Source organism: Dipodomys spectabilis, unplaced genomic scaffold (assembly GCF_019054845.1).
Source record: "Dipodomys spectabilis isolate Male_0828 unplaced genomic scaffold, ASM1905484v1 ptg000125l, whole genome shotgun sequence".
Lineage (NCBI taxonomy): Eukaryota > Metazoa > Chordata > Mammalia > Rodentia > Heteromyidae > Dipodomys > Dipodomys spectabilis.
In genome coordinates, this window is record NW_024870802.1 from 4,997,971 (window position 1) to 5,022,890 (window position 24,920).

Consider the following 24,920-nt stretch of genomic DNA (forward strand, 5'->3'; position numbering starts at 1 on the left):
GCTAGGGAAGAAAAGTAGGAGGAGCCGTGGCCAGTGAAACTGCCCAATCACACCGGGCACTGGCGCCAACTTCCCTCTCTCCGCCTTTTTCCTTGCCAGGGCTGCTCTAAGCCGCCTCCCGCCCACTGGACGCCGCTGGCTAGCGGGACCACAGAGTAAGCCTCCGGCAGGGTAGAGAGACAACTCCCAATCGGAAGTTACTGTTGAAGCTAGAGCAGCCATAATTGATGGTGGCAGCAGGAGCATTTCCTAGCTTCCTGTTTCCAGTGTGACGTAGACTTTTCCTCCGCTCACTCTCACCGTTACCCGGGGCAACAGCTGAGACGTCGGCGAAGGGATGCACCCGTAAGTAGGCCCAAAGAAGGGCCACAGGTGACCAGACCGCCCATATTAGAAAAGATAGTTCACGCTCAGGGCCGCAGGTTTGGCTTCCTGGAGGCCCCTATTTTGCTGAGACGTCTGGTCACTTACCTGGGTGGACACCAGAAAAAGCTCTTGTCCTGGCGGAAGTTGCATCTGGCACTTCCGAGTAGGACGCGGGCGGAGAGGAGGTAGCCCGCGCCCGGCGCGGAGCGGCGAGTGTGCCCCCGGCCCCACCCGAGGGGCAGGCCCTGCTGGACGGCCCCCGGGGACGCGGCGCGTCGAGGACGTGTGGGGCTCAGGGCCACTTCCGCTGGAAGAGCGTTTTCTTTCCGGCTGCCCGGGCGGCGGCCCGCCCTCCCTCCGCCCCTCTGAGCCTCCCAGCGGGGCGAGGCCGCTCGACTGGCCGTCCTAGTCCTACTGGAGCCGGCGGGCCGGGAGGGCCCGCTGCCGCTGAGCGCCCGGGCGGCGGGGCGGAGCCGCGGAGTCCTGCACAATGGCGCACCTGGCCACGCCCCCCGGGTCCCAAGCACGCCTGCCGTTTCCCTGACTTTTGAAGATTGCGGAGTTCGGGAAGGGAATCATTTCTGCCCACAGCTAGCCAAGAAAAAACCCTTTCTCCACCACTACACGCTACGCCGAGGCCTCCAAGTCTTATTTCCTTCCCCGGCCTCCTGTCTTCACCCGCGGATTTTTTTCTACCTGTCTCTTGTCGCTCCTTTCTCGGGTATACTGTCCTAATCTTGCATATCAACAGTTTATTAAACAACTTGATAGATAAGAACATACGCAAATATATATATATATATGTATATATATATATATATATATATGGCTCTTTAAAAGAACATGATGTCATCTCTCACATAGTTCCTTGCATAGGCTCGAATCGAACTCTCCATCATCTTGATCGTTCCAGATTGGACGCCTAAAGCTACAAGAATAAGACCAAAATTTTCAGGTAAATTGAAATTTTATACTTAGCCACTAGATAATGTCGATGCAAATCTATCTTCTCTAATTTCTTTCCACATCTTTAGTGGAGATGAAGCCAAAATTAACTACTTGTTGCTTCTACAGATAATTATATGGTTGTAGCAGTAACCTTTTTGTGACTTTATATCCATGATATTATTGTTAGCCTTGGAGATGTGTTTCTGCATTCTCTCCAACAGGAAGTAATTTTTGCTGAGCTTATGTAGGACTTCTACCTCTTTTATGGCAAACATTATGTATGAACTGGTTTTAGTTTCACTACTTTATTACATCTAAATACAGTGGTTTGTGTTAGATTCACCTATCATTTCACTCGGTATGTAACATTACTTTGGTACTTACAGAAAGATCAATATAATGATTATCTCCTGTATGCCCACAGCATTACTGCTAAATTTTATAGATCTTCTGTTTACTAGAAATTCAACATCTTCCCTGCTATTCAAGTCTTTGCTACTTCCTTTGCCCCCTGAAGTCTCTCCCAGTATATTTTCCCTTCAAAATGTTTTATCATAAAAGTGTTTTAATATTTAAAAGCTAAAAGAGACTAGTCATTGGCCGGGGCCTGTAGTCCTAGTTCAGGAAGTCAGAGAGCGAGCGAGAGAGGATCTAGGTTCCAGGCTAGCCCAGTCAAAAATTAGTTCCTAAACCCCTATCTCAACAAAAGAGGCAGGGCAACCTAGTGTCTACCTGTCTTGCCAGCTGCATTGGGAAATGTAAATAAAAATATCACATTTGCAGGCAGGACTGAATAGATAGAGACCCTATCAAAAATAACCCATGCAAAAACAGCTAGAGGTGTGGCCCAAGCAGCAGAGCATCTTGTAGGGTGCCTGCCTATCAAGTAGAAAGGCCTGAGTTTAAAAGAAGGGTCTGCTGTCATGGCAGGTACTCAGAAGGCTGAAGCCAGGAGTGTTGTAAGCTCAAAGCCAAACAAAGCTACACAGCAAGATCCTATCTCCAAAAAAGAAAAGGAAGGAAGGGAGGGAGGAAGGGAGGTTAGAAAGGGAGGGAGGGAGGGAGGGAGGGAGGGAGGGAGGGAGGGAGTGAAAAAAGAAAAAGCATGTAATGACCATTACTGTACCCTTCAACTATATCCCAAGAGTTGTAAACACTGTGGTCTGTATTTTTTTCATACCTCTAATACTATTTTATTGTCACTGGGTGATATGGGAATAGATGACAAACACTATTTTTATATGCAAACCCCTAAGATACCCAGCTTGAATTCCTTAAGGATTTGATTTCTTCTGAAAAACACAATTTCATCAATACAACTAAGAAATTCAGTCCATGTGCAAATTTTCCTGTCTCAAGAATATCTTTATAGCCAGGCGCAGGTGGCTCAGGCCTGTAATCTAACTACTCAGGAGGCTGAGATCTGAGGATCACGGTTCAAAGCCAGCCCGGGCAAGAAAGTCCATGAGACTCTTATCTCCAATAAACCACTAGAAAACAAAAAGGGCAATGTGGCTCAAGCGGTAGAGCACTAGCCTTGAGCTGAAGAGCACAGGGACAGCTCTGAAGCCCAGAGTTCAGGCCCTACAACCAACCAAAAAAAGGGGGAGAGGGTGTTTCTTTTTTTTCAGTAATTCTAAACAGTAGTAGTACTTTAATCATTCACAATTAAACCTTCTTAAATACAATTACATGTGTCCTTGTCCTAAACTGCTAGATAAACACCTCTCACTTAGCACAAACAGAATTTGGAATTTAATCATCCTTGTGTATAGCATGTATTTTAGTGCCTTGAACTAGAAACAGTATGCCAGCTTTAAAAAGTGCTTCTATTTTGCCAACACTTGGAGCAGATGCAGTGTAATCTGTGGCAACGTCTACTGATGTCAGCATAGTTGCAAGAGTTTCAACTCCTGGCACCCTACAGACTGTTGAAAGGTGTGTGTGGGCTCTGCAATTCAAATATAGATGAATCTTGATGTTATCAAAGCAGATACCAAGGCAACTGTTGTCCATCTGGCCACAGTCCAATTTAGGCAATATTTTTCTCGCTGAAATTCTCCTGCAAATTCTAGTTGGTCCTGGTGTTTTTGTGATAACTTTTTGGTAGCATTAATCAGAGTCTATTAAAAATTGCAAAACCAAGACTATACTTAACAGTTCATGGAACATTTTCTGCCCAATGGATAGAGAAGTGTTTGTGGAATTTACGTCATAATCACAAGAGGAAAACTCCCAAGCCAACCAAGCTTCTATACTCCTCCCACCCAGAACTTCTTTTTCATTTTGAAAGATAAGCCAAAGAAAGAAAATGTTTTAGGGGAGCAAAATCTCTTAGATGGTTGTAGAATGTTTTTAGCTATCGTTGACAGTTAAATAATATACTTTATCACTTGGTTTCTGTGGGTAGAAGAAAATGCTCATATGCTGTAAAACAATTTTAAAGCTGACTGGATTCAGGAAAGAAAATCATACACTTAAAACTAGGTTTAGGCTGGGCGCTGGTGGCTCACATCTGCAATCCTGGCTACTCAGGAGGCTGAGATCTGAAGATCATGGTTTAGTGCCAGCCAGGGCAAGAAAGTCCCTGAGACTCTTATCTCGAATTAACCATCAGTAAACCGAAAGTGGTGTTGTAGCTCAAGTGGTAGAGCGCTTCAGAACTGAAGCGCTCAGGGACAGCGCCCAGGCCCAGAGTTCAAGCCCCACAGCCAACAACAACAAAATAAAAAGACTATAGATTTTACAGTCAAACCTGGGTTTCAGGAGCAGGACAATTTGCTAGCTAAATGAGTTTGGACAGCTTACTTGTTCTGTTGTCTGTTGAATGAAACCTTAAAATCTTGTAAATTTACTGAAAAAATCAAATATATTTAAAATGTTTTATCCTGGCTTATTTTACATGGAATGTAGAGTGTGGTAGTTAGTACTGATAACTTCTGAAACAGTCCAATTTGGGAATAATTAAGCATTAATATTTAGTGAGTGAATGAATGAACCTAACAGATCTCTTCTAAGTTTAATTGGAAAACTCAGTGATTGTGATTTCTAGAGAGCTTTAAAAAATGTATATATCTAATGATAGTACAAGTGATTTGATGTATATGGTCTGAGAACTAGCCTTTGAGAAACAATGTATAAAATATCAATTCTTTCTCCTTATATACTGCTTTAATAGTCAACTAAATATAACTAGCTCAGGTCCTGAGCAAATACTTTTTCTAAAGGTTAAGAGTATTTTTTGTTGTTATTGGTACTGCCCAGAGATTAAACTCAAGGCCTTGTGCTTACAAGGCAGGTGCTCTACCACATAAGCCAAGCCATACTTCAGACCTTTCTACACTGGTTTTTGTTTGTTTGTTTGTTTGTTTGTACTGTTTTGGTTTTTGGCAGTATTGGGATTTGAAATGAAGGTCTAGAACTTGTTTAGCTGGTGTTCTACCACTTGAGCCACACCTCCTCCAGCCCTGCTTTTTGCTGACCATTTTGAGATGGAGTCTCATGGACTTTACTGCCCAGTCTGGCTTCCAATTGCAATCCTCCAGATCTCAACTTCCTGTGTAACTAGGATTACAGGCATGTCCCACTGGCACCTGGCTGCACTTGTTACTTCTGACACCCGGACCATGATCCGGAGCCAGTGGTATCACTGAAATACAATGAAAAACAGTTCCTATTCTGAGACTTAGGCATTTTTCAGAAACTAGACACTGTACATTTTATGTACATGAGTCTGAACTAATTTCCCAAACTGAGCATGTTGCAACATTTTTCCCCCAGCAAATGCCAGATAGCAAAGCATAATAGAATCTACTATAATCTCCAACAGTACAGCACATGATGTTTCTTGGCATCTCCATATGAACACTGTCAGTTCATATGAAACACTGTGCTGGCATGTGGGCAGTGGAGTGAATGAGTGCATTACTACTTCATCTGCTGAAAAACATTCCCTTTTACCTTTTTCTTACAGGAAACATTTGTGTAGGGCTGAGGTTAAAGTTCAATGGTAGAGTAATTGCTGAGCATGTGTAAGGTCCTGTGCTTTTGAAAATCCATTTATCAGATGCCCTCTTGGGTAGATGTAGTTATCATTGCTATTGTTCCTTCCATTCCCAGTCACATTTTCACTAGGCAGACTGAGCTTAATATTCACAAAAGAAAAAGATCCTTTACTGTTCTGTATATAGATAAAAATTGCTCGGTGCCTCCTTCCATTCCTATTGCATTACTTCTGAGTGGCCACACAGCCTGGCAGTGCATGCCAGCCATCGCTACCTGTTCCAGAGTCTGAGGTCTAAGGATCTCTTGAGCCCAGGAATTTCAAACTAACCTGACATCAGTAACCAGATTATGTCCCAAAGCAAACACAGCAAAAGCTAGTCAAGGCTCACATGATACAACTAGGTGATTTGGCATGTATATATTCCAGTGTCTCCTGCCTGCAGTTGCAAAGTCAGGTGCCTGTAACATCAGCACATGTAAGGAAGGGAAACAATACAAGTAGTCAGAACTGATCTGGAACCAGAACCATGATCCTCTGGACTGCAACCTCCCATGAAACTAGGATAGGTATGTGCCACCATGCCCAGCTATGGGTTGAGAAGGGAAACTAATGAACTTTTCTGCCCAGGCTGGCCTGAAACTGTCATCCTCCTGTCATTAGCCTCTCAAGTAACAACTAGGACACAGGTGTGAGCCAGCAGCACCATGCTTGTACTAGGGAAGTTGAAAGTGCATGCTTAACCAACTTAGACACCCCTTCTTAGCCCAACCAAATTTGAGTTTTAATGTATGAGAATGTGAACCTGGTATCACCATATTTAAGTAACGCTAAATTTTTGTTTTTATATAAATTTCCACATTTTCAAACATTTGTTCAAATACTTTTTTTTTTTGCTAATGTCAAGACTGCAACCCAGGGCCTATGCTAACTGCTTGTTCACTTAAACCACACCTCAGCCCTGCTTTTTGCTGGTTACTTTGGAGATGAGAATCTTCCAGACTTTTCTGCTCTGTCTGGCTTCAAACTTCAGTCCTCTAGACTTTAGCATCCTGAGTATCTGGGATTACAGATGTGAGGCAACAGTGCCCAGCTCAAATACTTTTTAAACATCTAGCACACCAGCAGCAAATGTAACTGGATGAGATTGCAGGCCGGCAAGTTACAACCTCTGTTGTTTGTTTTGCGACACTGGAGTTTGAACTTAGGAACTCAAGCTCTCTAGGCACATGTTCACTATTTGAGCCACATTCCAGCTTTTTTTTTTTTTTTTTTGCTTTAGTTTGTTTCAGATAAGGTCTTACACATTGGTCTGAGGCCAGCCTTGGACTACAATTCTACTTCTACCTTCTGAATAGGTAGAACCACAAACTATGCCACCAGTGTTCAGCTTGTTTTTTGAATCAGATTCTTACCTCACTAACTTTTTTGCTCAGGCCAGCTTCAAACTGTGATCCTCCTTTCTCTGCCTCCCAAGCACCTGAACTACAGGTATGTGACACCATGCCTGGCTATTTTTACCTCAGTATTTCTTACATAAAAATCATGATTGGCACTTTTGTTGAGAATCTTAAAATACTTCAAAATTCTTTTTGTCATGTTTCAGATGCCGTTACTTCTCTATACTAAACAAGTTCCTCAACTGCAGTTTTATAAAGATTTTTATTCGTTTCCACCCTCTTAAAAGCATCCACATATTTTCAACCTTGAATAATATTATAAAGTAGGTTTGCTTTGTCATGCATGCAGAAGCATTTAAGGACACAACTTAACAGCTCATTAAACTTAAATTTTTAAGGAAAAACGCCCTTTAAATCAATCTTTACAGATCCAAAGATTTGTAGAAACAAAGTACTGTACGGTTGATCTAGAACAAATCTTTTATTATAATATCAAATTAGACCTGGAATAATAAATGTCATACTATATTTTTAGGCACTTTTATATTCATTTCACTTGAACCTTGCAACTTAAAACAGATACTGAAACATTTTTATGAAGAAGCCAGGCTTCTAATGGTCTAAAAAGTATACTCAAGGTCACAAAGTTGGTTATCAGTATGACCGCAACACAACCCTCTGCCCTACTTAAAATATATACTGACCAGAAGGAAAAATAAACTCCGTAGTACAAGCCACTGTTTATTTAAATTATAAATTGGGTTTTACTGTCATGGCTTGTTTAAAACATTTGGATCTCTAGAATATGCTAAAGCAGCATTCCATTTCAGATGTTAGAAATGGGATTTATACAAATAGGATAAATTGGTGAGTTTAGGTAATTAATGGATGGGGAAAACAATGAAGACTGTATCATAGGTTAGGAATGATAGACACATTTTAAGAAAGACAATCTCATTTACCAATGAAGGGACTCTGGGGTGCTTCTAGTTGGTCTAGGAGATTTAGTGACCTAAGAGAAGAGCTTTTTAAAACATCAAAATCCTGCCCTTAAGAAACCAAGACAACTTTAGCCATCTACAATTTTTTCATTCTGATGTGTCTGAGGCATATGCATATGTTTGGAGTGGCCAGGCATGTATGTAGTCTATATTTTAATCCCCTTTTCTATCTGCCCCTGTGTGACCCCTATGGATGCATCTAAAGGGTGCATCTAAAGCTAATAGTCCTCTTTAGCTATTTACCTGGTGGTCCTGGTCTAATCAGGACTTTCTCAGCTGAGCTGTGAAATGAGAATGATCATCTAATCTATGGTATAACATGATGAACAGAATACAAAAACAAGCTTTTAATGTATTGTATATTTCTTTTTTCTTTTTTTTTCTGGTCGTGGAGCTTGAACTCTGGGCCTGGGCACTGTTCTGAGCTCTTCAGCTCAAGGCTAGCGCTCTACCACTTGAGCCATTGCACCCACTTCCAGCTTTTTTGTGTATGTGATGCCGAGGAATCGAACCCAGGGCCTCATGCATGCAAGGCAAGAACTCTACCACTGAGCCACCTTCCCAGCCCCTGTATTGTATATTTCTAATAAGCAAACTTTAAATATAAAAATTCTGATGGCATTTTATTCTTTTAAAAACTACACACGGGGCTGGGAAGGTGGCTTAGTGGTAGAGTGCTTGCCTAGCATGCATGAAGCCCTGGGTTCCATTCCTCAGTACCACATAAACAAAAAAGGCTAGAAGTGGCACTTTGGCTCAAGTGGTAGAGTGCTAGCCTTAAGCAAAAGAAGCTCAGGGATAATGCCCAGGCCCTGAGTTCAAGCCATAGAACTGGCCAAAAAAAATTAATTATACAGGGTTGGGGCTCAGTGGTAGAACACATGCCTAGCATATGAAAAGCTAAGGGGTTTGATCCTCAGAACTGCACTTGCCCCCTCAAAAGAAAGGGGAAAAAATCTTAATGCTATATATAAAAGTAATAATAATCCATAGTCAAAAAACAGTTTCTTTTCCTAAGAGTTGTTTGCAGAGTGCCTCAACAATTTAAGAGAAAAATAACTCACATTGCCAGTTAAACCCATACATGGTTACACAGTTTCCAAACTGTGTAAAAAAAATAGTAGTATGCTATATCTCATTCCTGAGAATTACTGCTAACGGACTCATTTTACGTCATCCTCCATTGTAAAGATCATTACTGGCTTCAAAATCGCCCATTCCAGTAGATACTGAAAAGTGTTAGAGTAACAAATAGTTATTCTAATCCTCACTGATTTCTGTTCATGGCAGTCTTCTCTCTTACCCTTCTAACATCTTAAAGGTTTGTATCCACACTAAATCTCCTTGAGGTCTCCAGGCCATTCTTCCAGATGCAGTATAGTGAAAACTTAAAATAGACCAGGCTTTCAAGTGTGAGATGTGAATTCAAATACTGTTTATTCACTTACCAAGTTGGACAAGATAACTTTCCTAGACCTCATTTTAATTTGTTAAATGTTGTAGTATATGTGTATATGTATTGAGGGATGAAGTGAGGGTAAGCAGGTACATGTGTAATTCAATTTGGGGGGATGAGGGGCAGTAATAGGGATTAAATCCAGATCCTTGAACATAATAGGCAGATGCTTTACCACTAAGCCACATCTCTAGCTCTGACTGGCCCGATGGATTTCAATTCTAAAATCACATTTTGGAGTAATAAAAGATACGTATAAATAATATAGAAAAATCTGTTAAAACATGACTTTGCTAAGATTAGATAGATGTCTGAACATTCATTATATGTTTAAGGTAACTTGTATACGGCTAGACTGTGGAAATGTTACAGTAGAAACCTCATCCCCCTTAAATAATTAATGGATGCTAATAAAAAGAGGAGGGGAGAGAGAATATGCTGGATATGCTATAGATAGAATAAGTGGAGAATACTAAAATGTTCCTGCTTGCCTATAGGCTTTTCTTCATTAAGTCTTAGGATGGTTCCATAACTAATGTGTATTAGTCTTATTTTTTTGAGAACTAAATTTTATGACATCATAGCACAGTAAGAATTGCTAACACTCACTGACCAGCCAAAAAAATAAAAATTAAAAACTTATAATGATATCAACTTAAAAAGATGATTAAAGATATGTATTAATAAAGTCATTATGCTATATGTGAGGTCAGCTATATGTGAGTGTTAGCTCTGCTTAGGTGGTGCTGAGGGATTGAACCCAGGCCCTCATGCATGCAAGGCAAGCAGTCTACCACTGAGCCACCTTCCCAACCCCCATTATAAGCTTTTGTTTTTCAAATAAAACCAAGGCTTATAAAATTAATCCATATAGTGACCAGTCTGACTTCAGTTGCTTTTCTCAACTGCCGCACTATATACTATTGTCTCTTTTAACCACTACTTGCAGTGGTTAAAAGTCACATTTTTTTTCATACCTTGGATGATTAAATCTACCTCTATAATTTTTCTGGACCTCAAACCTTTTTTCCTTCCAATTGGACTTAATAAGCCTAATAAGCCTTAATAAGACATTCAGTAAGCCTAAATCAAACTCATGGTCTTTATCCTTCCTTCCTTTTTCCTGGCCTGAGTTCCCAACTTGAGTTAATAACTCAATGTTATTAATAACATCAACTCAATGTTAGCACATCTCAGTCATCCTTGACCATTTCTTTATCACCCAGTATGGTTTTGAATCTCAACTTCTTAGGCTCATGAATCTCTCTGGGGTTTTTGTTTTTTGCTTCCTTGCTTGCTTTGACCCTATCCTTCTACTTATAACCCCCATGTGACTGATGAAAGGCATACACCACCACACCCATCCTTTTTGTTGATATTCAGTCTCTCTACTTTTTTCCCTGGCCTGATGGAGACTAGCAAACTTTTCTGTCCAAGCTGGCCTCAAACTCTGATACTCCAAATCTCAGTCTCCTGAGCTAGGGTTACAGACATGAGCCAGGCGTCATATTTAAATTGGTTTATTTTTAAAGATTGATATGTTATTTTTAAATGTGCTGGGAATATTCTTTATAACTATCTTAATTGAAAAATTATATGTAAACAGAAATGTATAAAGTGCTGTCTAGTTTTTTTTTCAAAATGTCTATAGGAGTCTGCAGGTAGAAAAGTTGGTTAGCACTAGTGTATATTTTCAAAGTCAGAAAGACACTTTTAATGATATAGCCTGGCCCTATACTTGAAATTAATGTATTAAATCATCCCAGAGACTTTTAACTCTCCAAATATATATGATTGACTTTTAAAATACTAATTATATATAGACACATCTTTCATCTCTCACTCTAGTAGTAAAATACTTCATGACAAGGATTTGATTTCAAGTTTACACTAATTTTAGACATTCACTTTGAATACCTGCAATAGGTTTGTATAGGTTCTCACAGGAGATATTTCAAAGAAAGTATGGAAGAAAAGGAAGCATCAGATTATTTTCTGTTTACCCAGACCAAGGTTTTAAAAACATGAGCTGAGCTGGGTGCTGGTGGCTTACACTTGTAATCCTAGCTACTCAGGAGACTGAGATCTGAATCAGCATTCAAAGCCAGCCCTGGCAGAAAAGTACCCATGAGACTGTTATCTCCAGTAAACTAAAAACAGCCACAAGTGGTGCTGTGGCTAAAGTGGTAGAGCACTAGCCTTCAGCACAAAGAGGCCCAGAGACAGCACCCAGGCCCTGAGTTTAAATACAACTGATGTTGTATTTTTTGAACATTAAAAGTTTGGGTTTCATTAATATAAAAATAATCATTTCTTCAAGTTGGTATGTTTTTTCTTAAAGTATACCTTGACAGTCTGCATAATTTTTACCCTGGCAGAGTATTCCAGTCTTTGGATGTTCCGTATTTATTTTGACCTGTTAGTGAGCATGTGGTATGCCTATTTATTGCTAAACACTTTGCTATTCAGTGTAATTCTTTCATACTTTCTTTATACACTAGTGCCTCTGTTTGAAGGCTCATTATTGGAATACTTGTGTCAAAGAAAACTTACACATATAACTTTTGTATATATGCCCTTTTGTAAACGTGTGTGTGTGTGTGTGTGTGTGTGTGTGTGTGTCCCTCTAAAAAAGTAGGGTGGCTCACACCTGTAATCTTAACTACTCAAGAGCTAGAAATCAGGAAATCAAGTTTTGAGGTCAGCCTGGGAAAAAAGTGTTGGAGACCTCCCTCTTGAGATTTTTATTGGTCCACTAATAAATGTGGCAGTGCACATGTCATTCTAGCTATGGGAAGCATAAATAGTCCAGGCTATCCGGAGCATAAACTTGAGATCTTATCTCAAAGATAACCAGAGGAAAAATGCTGGGAGCATGGCTCAGGTAGTAAAGTGCCTCCTTAACATGCTAAAGACCAGGAGTTCAAAACGTAAAAGAAAAAGCGGAACTAACAGTGCCATTTCCCTCTAGCTTCACTGTGTATGCTATAGGGCCTTTGACTTTTTTGTAATGTTTTTTTGCATTCACAAACACAACAGCAGTCTGTTATCATCATAGTTTTTCTATTAAAATTGAATTACTCCCCCCTAGTTTTCCTCAATGTCCTTAAACTACTCTATTCTTCTATAGCACCTACCTGTTAGTATTCTGTTGTTTCTCTCCCTTTGCTCTCAGGCTGTAAGCACTAACAGGCAAAAATTTTGTTGTATATGTTGTTCACTGATGAACAGTGTCTGGTACATAAGCACTAATTTATTTAGCGAATGCCCAAAAGTATGATACATACGAATTTCAGCAATGGCCAGTTATGTTTTCCTTTAACCCATTCTCTCCCTGGTGTGTTGCTGTGTGTGTGTGTGTGTGTGTGTGTGTGTGTGTGTGTGTGTGTGTGTGTGTGTGTGTGTGTGTGTGTGTGTGTGTGTGTGTGTGTGTGTGTGTGTGTGTGTGTGTGTAAATATGCTAGTCTGTATGTGTCGCACCTGAGCATTAAGTAGTCTCAGGAGCAACCACAACTTATTAGATACACCATACAAAACACCCATGAAAGAAAAAAATGCTTCCTACTCTGGACTATGAGAGCAGTTAATTATCAGGACAGTGTAGCCCAGCCAGAGCTTGTCATCCAACCACTACCTTGCTTATTTTAGCCCTGCCCTTCCTGTTTCTCTCCTGCCAGTGCCTAAGGGAGCCTAGAAACAAGAGTCATCTCTAGTAAAGCAGAAACCACCTAAGTAAGTAAGAGCACTGAATATTATCCACACCAAGTCCAACCCACTCCTTACCACCAGTTCTTTGGCCCCACACCCTTTCCACTAACAATGGCAGCTTAGTCAGAGAACTGAGGTTTGGTAGAGCACCAAGTTTCATCGTTTTCCCCAGGCCAGTTTTAGATGTGAAAGAGCTATAGACTAAGCAAAACTAAAGGATAGTGATTTAATCATTAGTAGCTAGAATTACAGCTAGTATGTATTTGTTTGCCCACCATTTTAGCATTTTGGTCATACATTTAATGCTTCATCTTTATCAACACCTGTAGTATCATCCTCCTTTTTAGTGGCATGTCAAATATGTACCAAACACAGGCCTTATGTTATTTTGATGTTATTAATGGATGATTAGGTGATGTTTTTTGATAGTTACATCCAGAATTAGGAATCTGCAATGTTAAAGCATTTAACCTAACCTGGAAAAAAAAAATGTTCTTGATCATGAGGTATCACCACCAAATCCAAGTAGCAAGAAAAAAATTAATCATGTGTGCCAGTAATCCTAGCCACTTGAGAAGTAGAGATGGGGAATTGTGATTTAAGGCCAGCTTGCGCATGAAACTTCACAGCACTCTTCAACCAGTGGGTGGATATGGTGATTCATGCCTGTTATTCCAGCTGCAGGGAGGCACAGTGGCTAGGTGCAGTGATGTGCACCTGTGCACCCAGCAACCTGTGGAGACACAGGCCTGCTGAACATAAATAACCAAAGGAAAGAGTGTTTAACATGTGCCTCAAGTGGTAGAGCACCTGCCTAGTACACACAAAGCTCTGAGTTCAATCCTCATTATTACCTCCCCCCCCCAAAAACAAGGATTGAAGCTACTATGCAAATTTAAAGAAATTACAGAAAGCATTTACCTTACGTTCCACGCAGTGGTAAGTTGCTTTATTCTTGGTTCATACCCTACTACTTCATCTTCTCTCCCTGATAGCAGTACACAGGTACTGTGTATTGGATGACAGGAGCTCTGGAAAGCAGATAGAGGTTCCTCAGGAGCTTGGACATTCCAGAAAAGGAAAAAGCTTGGAGAGTAGGAAGCTTTTATTAGGAATGTCAAAGTAGTGGAACAAGAATGACAAAGACCGGAAGCTGCTTCACTTGATTATAATTAACTTTCTGTGGGTGGAAAAGGCAGGCACCAAGCCAGCACCACCATTTTATAAATAATAAATCTTTTATGATGGTGATGTTGTGAAAGACAGCGTGAAGTTGCATCAGGGTGCTGAAACATCACTAAATGGGTGGGATGCCTGGAAAAGCATGTGTTTAGAAAGGGCTCAATCATTCTACAACCTGGACCAGATGCACCTCAAACATACAGCAATAACCTGGGATGTAACACTTAGCGCAAATGTCACTAAGCCAAAGATCGCATGTATGCTTGGATACTAGTGACAGCCAGGCACTGATGGCTCATTCCTGTAATCCTAGCTGCTCAGGAGGGTGAGATCTGAGGATTAAGGTTCAAAGCCAGCCTGGACAAGAAAGTCCACTGAGACTCTTCTTCAAATAACCACCAGAAAACTGGAAGTGGCCTTGTGGGTCAAAGTGGTAGCGCCATTAGTATTGAGCATAAGAGTTCAGGGACTGAGTGCAAGCCCCAAGACCAAATAAAGATACTAAGACAAAAGTGTACACTGTGTATCTCTCTTATTAAAGGGAAAATACGAATTTTTTTTCAAATGTCAATCTGTCTTTTTGTATCAGGTTCCTCAGATTGTAGCAGTGTGATCCTTAGGACAAATTTTATTATAGCAATAGTATCAAAAGTAGGAAGTTACTAAGAAAGTAGAAATGTTAGATACTTGCTTACTATCTCTTCCTTCTAGATACCAACCTCACTTCACTTTTCAACTGCTGTTCATTTATTATGGTACCTTTCAGGGGAGATGTTATCAGTGACTATGTCCCTAAAAATCTCAAGGTCTACTAGTTTTTTTCATGCAAGGGAAATAATTTTGAATACTGTCTTCCAATTAATACCATCACCAGTTAATAAAAACTGTTTTAAGAAAATCCGGTAAGCTCTATATGCTTATATGAACTGTCAGTCTTGTTTTCATTTAAAAAAATATATAGGAAACTAATGGGAAAATTATGCAGACAAGGTAGTATACTTTCTATAGGAATTGTGATTTTACTTAAACCACAATGAAAGTGTCTGTTAACATGCTTTTGGAATTTTTTAATAGTATTAATAAATAATTTATCATTGAAGGAAAGAGTTACTGTATCCAACAGTCCAGATATGGCAGAAGTGAAGTCAATGTTCCGAGAAGTTCTTCCAAAACAAGGTATGTACATTACCAATACTTATAGAGACCCACAGAGTGCTAGGCAGCATCAGTAACTAACCATTGACTGGTATTGTGTCATGTATTTCTCATCTCGTTCACTGTCTACCTTTACTATATACTTTTGTCAGTTGTGGGACCTGAACTCTGGATTTGGGTGCTGTACCAGTATTCTTCAGCTCAAGGTTAGCACTCTACCACTTGAACCACGGCACTATTTCCAGTTTTCTGGTGGTTAATTGGAGATAAAGAGTCTCATGGACTTCTCCTGCCCGGGTTGGTTTGAACCACAATCCTCAAATCTCAGCCTCCTGAGTACCTAGGATTACAGTCATGAGCCACCAGCACCCAGCCTATATATTCTTTTCACATGTAGACTGTAAAAGGGGCCTCCTTTTTCCAGTAGAACAAATGAAGCATTATTGCCTAATAACTGTTATAACTGTTATATTGCAGATTATGATATGGATTTTTTAATGAAATATTCACAGTAATGTCTGATGGTGAGGGAAAAATGACCTAACTCAAAAGTTAAGAAAAACTAAGTAAATCTTCAGTAATTTAGATACTCATATGTAAACTCACATATAACATTTTAGAATGTTTGATAAAATCTTATTTATAATTACTTTGAGTCTTGCACAATTCAAAAATTTATCTTCCTTAAAACCTCAATTTTTTTCTTTGTGTATAGGTTCTGGGGCCTTGCTCAGGACCTGAGTACTATCCCTGAGCTTGTATGTTCAAGGCTAGCACTCATCACTTGAGTCACAGCTCTACTTCCAGCTTTTTGTTGGTTAACTGAGCATCTTGTGGACTTTCTAGCTCAGACTGGCTTCAAACCATAATCCTCAGATCTTAGCCTCCTGAGTAGCTACCAGTACCCAGTTAAAACCTTATTTTCTTAAGATGAAATAAGTACCTTCTTTTGCTGGTTCAAAGCAAAACACAGTCTAAAAAAAGAATTTTTCATTTACAATAACTTAACTATTTAGACCTGTATTGTAGCTGTTAGCCCAAACAACTGGGCTATTTTCCTCTAATTATTATTTCTTATTTAACATAGGGCAGTTGTCTGTGGAAGATGTAACCACAATGGTGCTGTGTAAACCCAGGATTTTACCCTTGAAATCTCTGACTCTGGAAAAACTGGAGAAAATGCAGCAAGCAGCACAAGATACAATTCGCAAACAAGAAATGGCAGAAAAGGAACAACGGCAAATAACCCACTGACCAATAACCTAGCACTCTAGAGAAGATACTCCTTTTCAAATTACTTAATAACAAAAATATTCTACATCTCTATGCTGAAAATAGTATTTGCTAATAAATTGAATATTCCTTTAAGTAAAAATAAAGATTGGAGACACTTGTTAAACACTAGTATGTAGTAAATACAAACTTGGGACATTTCATGAGATTTCTCTTTTACTCCAGCCAAGTTTTTATATTTTAAATTACTATTCACCATTCCTATCAATTTTGCATAGTAAGTGACTAAGTGGCTTTCAAATTACCTAATAAAAATCAAAATCATTTTTAATCATTTTTGTGTTCCATGTCATGTTTCATGCTATATAGCCTGGCCAGTAATGATCCTATCAGTAATGACAAAACTGGCTTCTTAAATGGTATTTTTAAGAAATCTTCACCTATTCTACACTCACCTAAGGTTTTGCATGTTTGTGCACTAATACTGGGACTTGTCAGAGCCTTGTACTCTGGCTTAGCTTTTTCCACTCAAGGTTAGTACTCTACCATTGAGCCACATGTCCAGTTTTTTGCTGGTTAGAGGTAAATATCTGTTGGATTTATCTGCCTGGGCTAGTTTTGAACCCAGACCCTCATATATTAGCATCCTGAGTAGCTGGGTTTCCAAGTATAAGCCACTAGCACCTAGCTTGAACTAAGCTTTCAAGTATATTAATTTTAAGACTAAAGAATTACATCATTATCATCTAGGTACCAAACACAACTTAATAACCTGAAAATGTTTATTATAATTATCTTCAGTAAGCTGCAGTAATACAGACTTGAAAAGAGCTCATGAGGCAAATTTAACTTTTAATTCTGCAAGTCTGTAAGACAGTACCTAAATCTGTAATAGGTACATTCCTAAGATTGACCTTTATAAACTGGATGTAATTCTTGTAGCAATCAATAAGCAGTTTAAATAACCACAGACCTGGAAGCCTTGCTGAATAAATAGGCTCTATAAAGAGTTCAGAAATGTGCTCATTAAGTTCAAACCCAAGGCTGTATGTATGCCAGACAAGATATCTAGGAATTTTTCACCTAAAATAAATATACGTACAATAAAGAATCAACACTGCTTCACATGTTTTATTGTGTGTTGTACATTCTTGTAGAACCAGGTTCATTTTTCCAGTTTTGTAGAAAAATAGATGTTCCAGCCACCATTTACTTAACTGTCTAGTCTTTTAAGACCAAACAATATGTTCCCTGGAAAGATGAATAAGTCTAATGACTAAATCATTTTTTAAAAATTCTTTAAGACAAAAAAAAGACCTTTTTTTTTTTTTTTTTACTCCCAAAGCACAGTATTCATCAGCAGCAGCCAACACGGGGTTCTAGCAGCTTAACTTTACCCCCTAAATAAAGCTTTGTATAAACCAGTGATTTTACTACAAAAAACACTGTCCTTGAAAGAAAGGAGTGGCAGTCAAGACATCAATGCAAAACTTGGAATGATTAGGTCATAAACATGGCACTTAGAAAAGATAGCTTATTAGAATATTCCACTTAAGAAGTGGTTACTTTTTTGTCCATCCTTTATCCCCTCAAAAACAAAGAAAAAAAGAAAACACTTCTTTTAAAAATTCCCCTTAAATGAAGTTTATAAAATTTCACAAATGCTTTGTACCCAAAACAAGTGCTTAAAAAAAACTGTGCTAACAACTCTTACAATTCAGATATATATTTGTATAACATCTAAGACCGCAAGAGTTCTTATATTCAGTAGCTCTCTGGTTTAAGACGACCACCATCTCCTTCACTTACAAAACGCTTTCTGCCCCTGAAATTAAAAGAACAAAAACATTTTTTAAAAAATAGAAATTATAACTTACTGACAATGAAAAAAATTTAAAATTTTTTCTGGTTATACATTAAGATTTAAAGGGCTTAATTACTGTCTTAAAAAATATTTTAACAAAGACTGTTAGCCCTGCTAAACAATTTTGTTTTAGAAAACAAATCCAGTTGGGTGCGGCTCATGTCTGTACTCCTAGCAATCAGAAGGATCTCTGAGACTGAGGACTGCGGGTCAAAGACAGCTTGGGCAGGGAAGTCCATGAAACATCTCCAATTAACCACCAAAAAGTAAGAAGTGGAGATATAGCTCAAATGGTAGAGCGCCAGCCTTAAGCAATTAAAAAAAAAAAAAAAAAAAAAGCTAACAGCACCACTAGGCCCTGAATTCAAGCCCCAGTACTGGCACCAAAAAAAAAAATATATATATATATATATTCAACAACAACCTTTTTATTTTTTAAGTAACAGCTTAATTACTAAAATAAGTTAATTAGCTAAGTATTAAAATAGAAAACTAAGATATTTAGAATGTATTTATGCCTACCATAATACTATTTGGAAGCTAAACACTAAGCCAAATATGAAACAATATGATTGAGAATTACACACAACTGTAGAAGTAGTAACAATTTTTAAACTTTTCGCAGCTACAGAAAAGCCATAATCTGAAAAGGTGGAATGGTAGAAATCTTTCCAGCTATATCATCCAGTATTTTATATTGAGAAAGTAGTATTTAAATAAAGTACCGTGAGGGACAAAGATCTCTGAGTTGTTTGGAAATTATTCCAGCCTGAAAACATTCTTCTACAAATCTCTCAAGCACAGAGTATGAATGTGGAACATCCAAATTAATGTCTGGAATTTCATTGTAAATTCTCTCATAACCCTGAAACAAAATTTTACACAGAATTGTTAGCCCATAAAGTACATACAATAAAACAATTCAACACTTACCAATGTATTTTTGAGACTGACATTTCCCAGCCTGACATTTAACTACTTTTAAGAAAAAAGATAACTTCACCAGAATTTCAACAACACAATTTAAATAGGGAAAAAAGTATTGTTGGGTAAAAGTTTGTGTTAGATATAAAATAAAAATGATCAATATCAAGAATCCTTGGGCTAGAACACACAATCATATTTTAATAAAACAGGCAAAAGGCCCATTGAGGGCTGGGAAGGTGGCTCAGTAGTAGAGCGCTTGCCTTGCATGCATGAATCCCTGGGTTCGATTCCTCAGCACCACATAAGCAAAAAGAAAAAAGCCGGAAGTGGCGCTGTGGCTCAAGTGGTAGAGCGCTAGCGTAGAGCTGAAGAGCTGAGGGACAGCGCCCAGGCCCAGAGTTCAGGTCCCACAACCAGACCCAAAAAAAAAAAAAAAAAAGGCCATTGACATGATTTTTTTACTTTCTAAGAAATGAGTGCACAAGTTACTAAGAAATGAGTGCAAGTTTTAAACAAAACATATTGTCAGGCTGAGAATGTGGCTTAGTGGTAGAGTGCTTGCCTAGCATGTATCGAAGCCCTGGGTTCGATTCTTCAGTACCACATACGCAGAAGAAGCCAGAAGTGGTGCTGTGGCTCAAGAGGTAGAATGCTAGCCTTGAGCAAAAAGAAGCTTGGGGACAGTGCCCAGAGCCTGAGTTTAAGCCCCAGGAATGGCCAAAAAAAAAAAATTGTCATACTATTACTACACATACTTGAAAGAAACTTTGATTAGCAATTCAAAATCTTTTTTCAATTATACACCTAAGGTATAAACTTAGAAAATGCTAATAATAATGTGATGCTTACCCTTTTCATTTGGTCTACAGTAATGGTAGAAGACTTCCAAAGAGATTTTAATAAATCCAAAATCATCTTGAATGCACTTTCTCCAGTTGACTCTAAAACCATTACAATAGCCTAAAATTTGAGCAAAATTAATTTTTGGTTATTAATTCAGATAAGACTTCTTAAAATGTGTTATATCTCTTTCTTCTAATACATAATGATTAAATGATAATAAATATTTTAGAAAGCTGGGCGCTGGTGGCACACACCTGTAATCCTAGATACTCAGGAGGCTGAGATCTGAGGATCACGGTTCAAAGCCAGCCTGGGCAGGAAAGTCCGTGAGACTCTTATCTCCAATAAACTACCAGAAAACCAGAAATGGCATGGGACTGTGGCTCTAGTGGTAGAGTGCCCCCCTTGAGCTGAAGAGCTCAGGGACAGCACCCAGGCACAGAGTTCAAGCCCCACAACTGATCATTAACAGTTTTTAAAAGAAGAAAAATGAACATATGTTACTAAGAAAGATGAAAGTCCCTGCTGTGCAAAAAAAATATATTTAAAAATTCTCTTTGGCATGGCAAAGCAATCTTACTTCATAAACAAGCTCATGGTGAAAATGAGGTACTTCCAGTTCCTTAAGGCAATGTTCAGCTTCAGAAATGTCTCCAGAGAGTAAATACTCTTTCAGCAGCATATCAATCTATCAGATTTAAAAAGCATTGTTTAAGTTAAAAACAGCTAAGAACATAGAGACATGATACTCTACTTTTACATAATTAAAAATATACAAAGTTTCAGTAATCGCTGAGTTTCCAACTGAAGATAAGGGATTTTAAACACTAGAGGGGGCACTAACTCAAAGTCTCAATAAGAATTTTTTAAGTGCTACAAAATCATCTATCAGGATGATTGTAATGCAACTGGAGCCAAAAGAATGAGAGATGGTAATGGGATATTACTAAGAAAGGAAAAGATCTCTATATGATTTTTCTTTTCTCTACTACTGAGTTAAGAATGTTCATCGGCTTCCAACTGTAACTATAGACACAAATACTGACTCTTCAAACTCAAGCTTGTACAGTAGTAACATCTCTGGCTCCAGAGAAAAAGTAGGAAGGTTTTCAGCACAACTGCTTCAACTTGGAATGTTTCTTCCCTAAAAACTGCCTGTAAAATCATCTTTGCATCTCATGAATATTCAATGTCTCTATTTCCAACTTATACAATGTATTTTCATGAAGGATAAAAATTGAACTCTAGAAGACATCCTGATTAATAATTCCTGTGTTTTAAGAAAATAAGATATAGCCGGGCGCTGGTGGCTCACGCCTGTAATCCTAGCTACTCAGGAGGCTGAGATCTGAGGATCGTGGTTCAAAGCCAGCCCGGGCAGGAGAGACCGTGAGACTCCTATCTCCAATAAACCACCAGAAAACCGGAAGTGGCACTGTATCTCAAGTGGTAGAGCGCTCGCCTTGAGCTGAAGAGCTGAGGGACAGCTCCCAGGCCCAGAGTTCAACCCCCACGACTGACAAAAAAAAAAAAAAAAAGAAAAGAAAAGAAGATATAGCATTTTGCTGGACACCGGTGGCTCACACCTGTAATCCTAGCTACTCAGGAGGCTAAGATCTGAGGATCGCGGTTCAAAGCCAGCCTGGGCACAAAAGTCCGAGAGACTCTTATCTCCTCCAGTAAACCACTAGAAAACCGGAAGTGGTGCTGTGGCTCAAGCAGTAAAGCACTGGCATTGAGCTAAAGAGGGTAAGAACAGCACCCAAGCCCAGAGTTCAAACCCCACAACTGACCAACGAGAGAGAGAGAAATACATAGCATTTAAATAAAGTACTTTTATTTTATAATTACAATGAATTTGTTATACTACTTTTAACACTTGTTATCTAACTTTAAAAACTAAAATGTTCCCCAGCAGATTCCATGCATTTTTTAGCATTAGTTATACAAACAAATAAAGATTCTTTAGAGTCATGTTTGTCTAACCCTTCCATGTAAACAGCCATCCAAATAACGTCAACCTCAAACATATAATGGTAGCTTATTTCAATTTTTGTTTTTTTCTACCTTTTTATTGATGAAAATCGCTATCCTTAGCAGATTAGATATTAATTCAGAATCCTATCTCAAAATTAACCATATCAAGAACAGTTTGGCAGTTCAGGAAGTATTACCATCTTAATAATAATGTCTTTTTTTTTTTTCTCTTTTTTTGGCCTGGCCACTGGACCTTATATTTTCCACTCAAAGTTGGCACTCTACTATTCAAGTCACAGCTCCACTTCAGTTTTTTGTTGATTAACTGGAGATAAGAGTCTCATACTGGGCACTAGTGGCTCACACCTGTAATCCTAGCTACTCAAGGGACTGGGATCTGAAGATCATGGTTCAAAGCCAGCCTGGGCAGTAAAGTCCATGAGATTCTTATTCCCATAAACTATTTAGAAAAGGCCAGAAGTGGCATTGTGACTCAAGTAGTAGAATGTTAGCCTTGAGCACAAAAAGGCTTAGGGATAGTGCTCAGACCCAGAGTTCAAGCCCCAGGACCAGGGGAAAAAAAAAAAAAAAACAACGAAGAGTCTCACAGACTTCCCTACCTGGATTGGTTTTGAACCACTACCTCAGATCTCAGCCTCCTGAGAGGCTACAGTAACAGGAGGAGGAAGCCACCAAGCACACAGCTTGTCTTTCCATAAACATGGGATATTTTCCACTTAAGTCTTTACTTTTTCAACATTTTGTAGTTGTACTTTCTTTTACTTTCATTTCTTAGTAATTTTCTTACTGGCAGTACTAGAATTTGAACTCAGGGCCTTAAGCTTGCTAGGCAGACACTTTCTCTTGAGCCATGTCTCAGTCTTTTTGCTTAAGTTATTTTTTTGAGATAGGGTCTCAAATTTATATCTATACTAATATGGATAGCATACTCCTAGTTACATTTCCTGCATAACTGGGATGACTTCTTGTAGCTGAGATGACAGGTACACACAACATGCATAGATTTTTTCTTTTTTTGTCAGTCATGGGGCCTGAACTATGGGCCTGAGCGCTGTCCCTCAGCTCTTCAGCTCAAGGCTAGCACTCTACCACTTGAGCCACAGCACCACTTGCGACTTTTTCTGCTTATGTGGTGCTGAGTACTAAAATCCAGGGCCTTATGCATGCAAGGCAAGCACTCTACCACTGAACCACCTTCCCAGCCCTACACAGATTTTATTGAGATGGAGTTGAGTGACTTTTTTTTTAAGGCTAGCCTTGAAGTACAGTCCCTCTAATGCCCTCTTACTGAGTAGGTTGGATTACAGATGTGAACAACCACACCCAGCTAGTATTTTGCTTTTGATACTATTGTAAATTTTACTTCATGTCATTCATTGCTAATGATATAGATGTAGAATTAAATGTTATATATTGATCTTACTTCCTGAAATCTTGATATGAAAGTTGCATAGCTAATTAGCTAATAACTGGTTTGGAGTTAGGGAGTGATTCTGTTAATTCATTTGATTTGCTGCCTACAGAGCATGGCATGTGGAATAGAGCTAGTTTTACCCAGCTGGATTTTTCTTCCTTTCCAATCTGGGTACCCTTTATTTCTTTTTCTTGCCTAATAGACTGACATCTTGACTATGTTTATACCTCAACTTTTCTAATAATTCTTAAAACTTGTCTAAAACATATTGTAATTGTGACATTATAAACGCTGACCCATCTATTTTAACATGTATAAAAGCAAAAGAGGTCAACACTCTTCCCTTTTGAACTCCTAATGCTATCAAATGTTTTATGTATGAAAGATTAAAAATCAAAATTATAGCCACATGAAAAGACTACACTAAAAAAATCAGAAGTGCATAAACCATAAATCTTTTAATTTCTTAAAGGTTTCACTTATTTAAAATTAATCTAATTTTTAATTAAAAATTTTAAGCTGGGCACCAGTGGCTTATGCCTGTAATCCTAGCTACTCAAGAGGCTGAGATCTGAGGAACTACCTAGATAAATAGAAAAGTCCATGAGACTTATCTCCAATTAACCAGTGAAAAACCAAAAGTGAAGATGCAGCTCAAGTGGTAGAACTCCAGTCTTGAGCGAATAAGCCAGGCAAGAGCACAGGGCCCTGGTTCAAGTCCCAATACCAAAAAGAAACAATTGTTTAAATTTTTTAATTTAATCTAATTTCTCTTTAAATATTTAATTCCTAGCCAGGCACTGGTTGGCTCACACCTAGCTACTCAGAAGAATGAGTTCTGAGGATCACAGCTCAACGCCAGCCTGGGCAGGAAAAGTCCATGAGACTCTTATTATCCAATAAGCCACTCAGAAAAAGCTGGAAGTAACACTGTGGTTCCAATGATAGAGTGCTAGCTTTGAGCCAAGAATCTCAGGGACAGAGCCCAGGCCCAGAGTTCAAACCCTAGAACCAGAAAAAAAAAATTAATTCCAAAAAGATTTCTAAAAGTCTTTTCTTAAAGTTCTACAGGTAAGAACACTGCTGCTTTAAATTTCTTGCTACAGAACACCAGAAAAAAATCCACCAGGAGAAATTTGTAATTTTAATTTATTGGCATTATTGCCCAATTACTCTTTCTTTTAATGAAAGTATATAGGTAGTAAGGTTCCTAACAAAAATCTATCATTTTGATCTACTCTAGTGTTCACAATTCATCACTTACAATTCATAATCACCCAGTTTCAAACTTCACATATAAAAACGTGAACAAGTATTTATTAGAACAAGTTTTATTTCAATTGGATAATTTTAAATACTAATTAAGACAAAGATTCCAGGGACTCCTCTGAAGTTCACAGAGAACTTTTTTATAATTATTCA

At 38.7% G+C, this 24,920-nt stretch overlaps 3 protein-coding genes across 6 annotated transcripts in view; 1 reads left to right on the plus strand and 2 right to left on the minus strand.

Moving 5' to 3' along the window:
* Shoc2 (SHOC2 leucine rich repeat scaffold protein) overlaps positions 1–772 on the minus strand; it is a 68,622-nt gene extending 67,850 nt beyond the window's left edge. Inside the window, exon 1 of the mRNA XM_042689685.1 lies at positions 472–772. The gene's annotated coding sequence lies outside the window, so the exon portion shown is untranslated. The remainder of the gene's footprint in view (positions 1–471) is intronic.
* On the plus strand, positions 180–16,614 carry Bbip1 (BBSome interacting protein 1). 3 transcript variants are annotated; one of them, XM_042689687.1, is made up of 4 exons: positions 180–345; positions 1,231–1,321; positions 15,165–15,240; positions 16,307–16,614. In XM_042689687.1, exons 3-4 carry the CDS (start codon positions 15,195–15,197, stop codon positions 16,471–16,473), a joined length of 213 nt encoding a protein of 70 aa, XP_042545621.1. In that variant the 5' UTR covers positions 180–345; positions 1,231–1,321; positions 15,165–15,194; the 3' UTR covers positions 16,474–16,614. The 3 variants fall into 3 exon arrangements, with proteins under 3 accessions (XP_042545621.1, XP_042545622.1, XP_042545624.1); XM_042689688.1 differs by having other exon boundaries at positions 1,243–1,321; XM_042689690.1 differs by lacking the exon at positions 180–345 and adding an exon at positions 999–1,087.
* A 942-nt stretch (positions 16,615–17,556) lies between these two features.
* The window catches only part of Pdcd4 (programmed cell death 4), a 29,939-nt gene continuing 22,575 nt past the window's right edge, over positions 17,557–24,920 (minus strand). For both annotated transcript variants that reach the window (XM_042689317.1, XM_042689318.1), the window contains exons 10-13: positions 20,667–20,774; positions 20,093–20,203; positions 19,042–19,181; positions 17,557–18,277 (exon numbers count right to left, since the gene is read on the minus strand). In XM_042689317.1, coding sequence (XP_042545251.1) covers positions 18,217–18,277; positions 19,042–19,181; positions 20,093–20,203; positions 20,667–20,774 — 420 coding nt within the window. In that variant the 3' untranslated portion in view covers positions 17,557–18,216. The remainder of the gene's footprint in view (positions 18,278–19,041; positions 19,182–20,092; positions 20,204–20,666; positions 20,775–24,920) is intronic.